At 42.3% G+C, this 7,152-nt stretch overlaps 1 protein-coding gene across 1 annotated transcript; it reads right to left on the bottom strand.

Annotated features, from left to right (window-relative positions):
* Positions 1 to 5,959: 5,959 nt before the first annotated feature.
* On the bottom strand, positions 5,960 to 6,349 carry LOC146883827 (uncharacterized). Its single transcript, XM_085666727.1, has one exon. It carries the CDS (start codon positions 6,347 to 6,349, stop codon positions 5,960 to 5,962), a length of 390 nt encoding a protein of 129 aa, XP_085522853.1.
* Positions 6,350 to 7,152: the final 803 nt, after the last annotated feature.

Consider the following 7,152-nt stretch of genomic DNA (forward strand, 5'->3'; position numbering starts at 1 on the left):
AAACATCACATACATCAAAACACCCACTCATAATTATACCATACCGCTAACGCACCACTAGCACACAAGTTATCGGCATCCAATAAAAAACATAGCATACACAAAGCATTCATCATATTAAAAGCAAAGTAAAATAGTGTACGAATTATTACAGACAGAATTCCAATTTCAAATTATAAAAAATAAAGGTCCTACGTCGCCTTGTTATCATCACCCTCCACGGCAGCTTCCGCATCCTTCTCCTCCTCTGTCGCCTTCTCCTCCACCTCCTCAGCTTCCCCCTCATCCTCCCTCACCAACTTCCCATCAACTATGTCCTTATCTACGTCGAATCTTGAATCCGAGACATCCACATCCGGATGGAAGAAGGCCGCCTACCGCAACCCCTTCTCGAAACCATTAATATGCTCTTAGATGACGCTGTTCTTCAGATCATCAAGTTCCCCAACAGCCCCATCATACTTATCCTTCAAATCCTCATAGTTTTCCTCCAACTCTCCTATATGCTTGTTTAGTTTATCCTCAGAATCCAAGCAACGCACCTTCCATGTTGCCAGCCTTTTCCCTTCCGCTTCCCAGCCTTCTTTCTCCTTTTCTAAAGTCGTCTTCTCCTCCTCCAGCTTATCCACCTTACCCTGCAACTCCCTCACCTCCTTTACTTCCCTTCTGTAAAGAGACCCTACACGCCGGCTCAGGACTAAGGCCTTGCTTCCAAACTCTACCATTGTTCTCACAATATGATCCACCTCCATATTATCAATAGAGTTAACAATGGTATCTGGGAGGTCGATCGAGATATCCTTCCTAACGGATATCTCCGGCAACTCGATCAACCCGGCTTCAGGCACCTTCTCCCCACTAGCCGACCCCGCCTCGCTAGCCGTTCCAAGAAGAGTTGCCCTTATCTTCTTCACATCTTTGCCCTTTCCGGGTCGAGGCGGAAGCTCAGCTTTCCTTTTCGTCCCGCCATGTACGTGCACCTCCACAACTGATTCCTGCAGGTTGGGAACATCAGCTTTCCCAACCGCCTTGGCCTTAGCGGCCATTTCCTTCCTCAATGATTGAAAGAGCGCCAGATTCTTCTTGCCAGATTGCGCCATATGCCCTGCAATAACATATCACGACTCGGATCAAAACAACTTAGCATTATTAACACAACTTAAGTAATAAACAAATACCTTCAATATCTATTATCGCATGCACCGAATTATAAACCCTAACTAGGCCCTTAGTGGGCAACTTATCCACAAACTTCAATAACATCCCCACCACCTCCTTATCACCAGCCGACAACTCCTCCACTCCCATGTCTTTATATCGAGAAGGATTGTTGGTCCAGCTAAAGGGAAACTTGGTACTCCCATCCGCATTCAAAAAATGAGATTTACCCCCTTCCTTAACGACGACTTTGAAGTACCCGTCCTTAAAATGCTTGGAAGACTGGGAGAAAGCATCCAGTCTGCTGATGCTGGGGTGACTGATTAAAGAGAGCCAAGTAGCCGATCTCCGGGGTCTGGGGTCATAAAAATATAAGAAAGCATAGGGAGTAGGCTCCAAATATAAGGACTTGCATAGAATGTGGAAGGCCTGCAAGTAGGCCCAACTATTAGGATGTAGCTGGGTAGGTGCCACATTCAACGCCCGCAGCACACCCATAGTGAAATCGTCTAAGGGCAGTCGCATATGAAGCTGAGAAAAGTGGCACATATACATGTAGAAGAATTTTTCGGTAGCCCCCTCCTGCCCGTGGCATACCTGGTCGACAACACTCACCCTCTCCAGCGAAACAATGTCTCCACTGACACCCTTGGAAATGACGGGTGTGCAGTTTAGCCAAGAGTTCAATAGACGAGACCACCTGAATAAAGATGATTGATCACGAACATCAGCAGCAACCCACCCATAGCCGCCTTTCGCCGGCCAGTTGCTCTCCTCCAACTCTTCGGGGGGATCCTCTCGAACCTCCCTCACAACCTCCATCGGCATCCCGCTCGTAACAACTCCAGAACTCGTACCCTCTCCGCCAAGTCGCCTATCCTTACTTCTATCTGACTTGGTACTTTCACTACTACTAGACGAAGACACGCTACCACTACTGGACATACCTGATTTTGTTTTTTACGAGAAGATGTCGGTCGAAATTGAGGACTAGTCGGACAGTTTTACGCGCACAAGATCTCTAAATTCAGAATTCAAAAATGAAACAAGTAATCCCTCATCTGTTTGCAAACCCATATTTATAGTCACTTTTCACCACACTTAAAGACTGGGGGACTGGTGTATCACACCTAGCCGGTTCCGCTAGCTTATCCACACATATCATCCTTGACCGACAACTCATATCGGACAAGGCTGGGGGACTGGTGTACCGTACCTAGCCAAACTCGACCAAATAAGAAAACAATGTGCATATCGAGGCCGCCAAGTATCCAGCCTAGGCCGAGTTAGCCTAACTTGTACCGGTTTTAACCTAAACTAAACGTCTAAAGGGACAACCTGCACCTCATATCACCAACATAAGCCATCAAGGCAAGTAGTCGGTCTAGACCGACTACTCGAGCATATTTGGTAAGATTACAGCCTAAGCCGACCACTTCAATACACTCAGTATGATAAAAGACCCCGCATTCAATAAATCTTAAGGGCCTGGGTTTGGGCCCTGGCCCACTCGCAAGCCCCACCTAGAGCCCAAGTCAAGGCCCAGCCCATGAAATGGTCAAACGTCATTAATGCTCTATAAATACGCGTGGACCCCATCATTTAAAGGTACGCATTCATTAATCACTGATTTGACTTTAGGAGAACTTTGACTTATTTGAGCTTCGAAGACTCTTCTGCAGGTAACCCCTCCTGGGTTCAAGTTAACATGTATCGACCGAGAAGAGGCCAACTGAGGAGATAGCGGACTACATGGTAAGGTGACGCTTGTGCCTAATCTATCTTATTTGTTCTTCTGCAGGAACAACATTTATTATTTTATTTTTTTAAAAGGAATTATAAACATATATATATATATATATATATATATATATATATATATATATGTGTGTGTGTGTGTGTGTATGTGTGTGTGTGTGTATATGTATATGTGTGTTTGTGACTTTTGCTTAGAATAATTTATATTTAACTTCATACTTTTATGATTCCATATGGTCAATTTATTTTAAATATTTTTTAAAGTTTTTATATCTACACTTCTGTTAACAAATTCTGACATAAACTTGGTTTTGTATTTTTGTTTGTACGGGATCCATAATGCACAATATTGTTGTATTTTATCTAAACAATGATCCAATATGCGTATTTTATTTTAATTTTACATATAACTCAAAAGTTTAATTATAAATTTTGACTATTATTATTATTAATATAGATATTATTAATAAATATTTATTATTATTGTTGTTATTAGTAGTACTATTATTATTATATTATTACTATTATTATTACATAAATTATTAATATTGTTAATGAATATTTATTATTATAATTATTGTTATTATTGTTGTGTACTGGATCCATAACACATAATGTGCCTATATTTTATTTTAGCGATAATCCGTATATACACATTTTATGTTATTCTGAACCTTTTATATATATATATATATATATTGATTAGTATTGGTTCTATATGGTCAATTAATTTTAAATATTGGTTTAATTATTTATATTTATGCTTATATTTACAAATCTTAACATCCTCAAATCCGTTTTGTATTTTTTTTTTGTACATGATCTATAATGCACGATATACCAACATCTTATTTTGACAATAATCCGTGTATACATATTTTGTAACACTCCATTTAATTAATAACCCTAATTAAATAGGCGTCACACAGAAATATAATAGCACGGTCCTGGAGTATAAACCTTGCTCCATACAGTTGTTCAAACAAAGACAAAAGAGAAACTAGGCACATCACAATGCCAAATACAAAGTGAAGTAAGAGGTTGACAGAAAATCAAATAAATCCCAAGGTAAAACAATACATGGGCCTTAGCCCTACAAGAAAACTGGAGTCCCTCCCAAAGATGCTAAGCAGCGGAATCATCACTTCCCTGTTGACCTCGAGTACCTCTCGCATATGCTCACATCAATAAATTGATGATCATCGCAAAAGGAGAAGGACCACACACACAACAATCAAACAACCAAAAAGGTAAGCTAGAGTAAAAAACAGTTGTTCATACTTTTCCAAGATGCATAAGCCAACCAATCATGTTATGACTTGCAAATAATACACTAAGACTCAAACTCGACTCATCCGGATACATATAATTAGTCAGATTCAGCAGATACTTGCACTTGTGGTGGACATTCCTTGCTCTACCGAGCTGCTCACCCCTGAGAAAGAGTTACAATGTCTCAACCACCACACACAAAGTTAGCCCTTAATGAGTTTCAGGCCTCCTGCTACTCTCACCACAAGAGTCAGTCTGCTCTATGTGAGACTAACTGACTCCTTGGAGCGTCAAGATGCAACCTTACCTTGAATCCTAACTAAATTATATAGATGGGGCACCACCATGGACTCCAACTAACATGGGTCATGGAATTACGTCCCGACCAACTGAGGCACCACCATGAGGTCTCACCTAGAGGCTCATGGAATTACGCCCTAACCCAAACCAACAACATGTTCCAATAATCCATATCACGTTTATGCTCACATTAATTCCATGTTATAACCAACCATTCCATACTATGTTCATGTCAAAATCATGCTAACTCAACATTTCAGTGTATACAATCAGATCTCATACGCATATTCATATATTTCATATTTAAGATAGAACATTCCAAGCCAAGCATACAATTAAAAACCCCAAAAACATGGAAGGAACAGTCATGGAGTAAAATCTCGTACCAGTCTCACTCAAGCTGAGGACCCTCGCTCAGGCGAAAGGGATCTTTCGTTCAAGCTACAAGTTCTCGCTTAAGAGAGACTGCCAACAGAGAACCTTGCGAGACTCACGAGTTCTCGCTTAGGCGAGCCACTCCTCGCCTGAGCGAAGCCACCCGTTGCCCAAAGGTGAGGTTCCTCGATTGGGCTACAACTGCAGCAACGTGCCTCAAGCTCCTACGTGTCCTCGCTTAGATGAGCCTCTCTCGCTTGAGCGAGATGATACCTTGCTCAAAACAAGAGCTCTCCGCCTGAACGAGAGCTCGAGCGCGAGCTTGGACCTATTTCTGCAAGTCTCGCCTAGGCGAGACTAGGTCGCTTGGGTGAGAACGTCACGTTTCGCCACTGTTCTCCTTGCAACAATCATACACTCATACCCAAATAGCAATACACATCCATTCAATGTTTATAGCAGCACAACAACCATACAATCATGAAAACAATGCCAAATATACAAGAATCGTATTTAAACAAGAAGTCCCTAGCTTTCCTTACTTGGAATAAGCTAGCACAAGACTTCAAACCAAAAAAATGAGCACAACAGTTCGAGGTAGCTCAATGAACTAGAGATTAGTGAAACAGAGAGGAAACTGAATCAATAAGGGAAACCTCAGTTGAAACCAAGACAACAAAGCTAGAATAGGGGAAAAACAGTTGAGAGATTAACTTACGTGGAACAACGAAGTCCTCTTAGCTCAACGTACAAATGGAAGCAAAACCCTAGTAGAGGTCTGCAACTGCTCAAGAAAGGAGTAGGGGAGATCTGTTTTTCTGAAATGAGATAGATGAGTGGGGTTAGGTCAGATTAGGGTGTTTGGCTCCCTATGGGCTAGCCCTAGACCCAACTCATTGGGGCAGCCACTTTAAATTAAGGCAGAATAAAATAGTGGCTTTACATTCTCCCTAACAACAAAATTTTCGACCTCGAAAATAAAGACTTACCAAGGAAAAAGATGTGGATGTGATTTCATAATATCCTCCTCCAACTCCCAAGTAGAGTCACCTGTCCTCCGGTCCCAGATGACTTTGACAAGACTGACTGTCTTTCCTCAGCGTTCCTCAATTTTGCTATCCTCTAAAGTAACTGGTGGTACCTCTATAGTGAGATCCTCCCTGATCTGTACATCCTCTACTTCCAAGACATGAGACGGGTCAAATACATACTTCCTCAGTTGCGACACTTGGAATACCGGATGGAGATTTTCTAATTGAGGAGGTAAGGCAATCTCATAAGCCACCGGCCCTATCCTCCTTGATATCTGATACGGGCCAAGGAACATAGGAGAAAGCTTCCTTAAGCGAAGAGCCCTTCTCACACTAGTGGTTCGGGTCACCCTCAAGAACACATGATCTCTAGTCGCGAATTCCAAGGGTCTCCTCATGCGGTCTGTATAAGCCTTTTGTCTACTATGTGAAGCCTGCATCCTGTCCCTCACCATCCTCACTTTCCCGGTGGTCTGCTATAACAACTCTAGTCCAACTAGCATCGCTTCCCCATCCTGATACCAACACAGGGGAGTCTTACATTTCCTGCCACAAAGAGCTTCATATGGCGTCATGCCAATGCTTGCATGGAAACTGTTGTTGTTGGTAAACTCTATCAAAGGTAGCACTTAATCCCAAGCACCCAAGTGATCCAGCACGCATGTCCTCAACAAGTCCTCAAGCGACTAAATCGTCCTCTCAAACTGGCCATCGGTCTGGGGATGATAGGCTGAGCTCATGGTCAACTTACTCCCTTAAGCACTCTGCAACGTCTGCCAAAACTGGAAAGTGAACCGTGGATCCCTGTCAGAGACTATACTCGAAGGTACTCCATGCAACCTCACAATTTCCTTAAATGTACAACTAGGCCAATTTGGCCATAGACATCCTCAAGTTCATCGCCAAGAAGTGAGCACTCTTGGTCAGTCGATCCACTATGACCCATATGGTATCATGTCCTCTAAATGTCCATGGAAAATGGGTTACAAAATCCATAAAGATGCTATCCCATTTCCACACTAGTATTTCCAAGGGCTGTAGAATTCCACCGGGTCTCTAATGTTCCTTTTTTGCCTTCTTACAAGTCAGACAGACTGATACAAACTGAACTACATCTTTCTTCATTCCCTACCACCAGAAGGTTTCCTTAAGGTCCTGATACATCTTAGTCATGCCAGGATGCAAGCTAAGGCCCTTCCTCAAGGATTAACCTCTTCACCTCAGCATCATCAGGTATACAAACCCTACCCTGGAACCT

This window comes from Vigna unguiculata, chromosome 9 (assembly GCF_037176805.1).
Source record: "Vigna unguiculata cultivar grain cowpea cultivar isolate G323 ecotype 2 chromosome 9, ASM3717680v1, whole genome shotgun sequence".
NCBI classification, from domain to species: domain Eukaryota; kingdom Viridiplantae; phylum Streptophyta; class Magnoliopsida; order Fabales; family Fabaceae; genus Vigna; species Vigna unguiculata.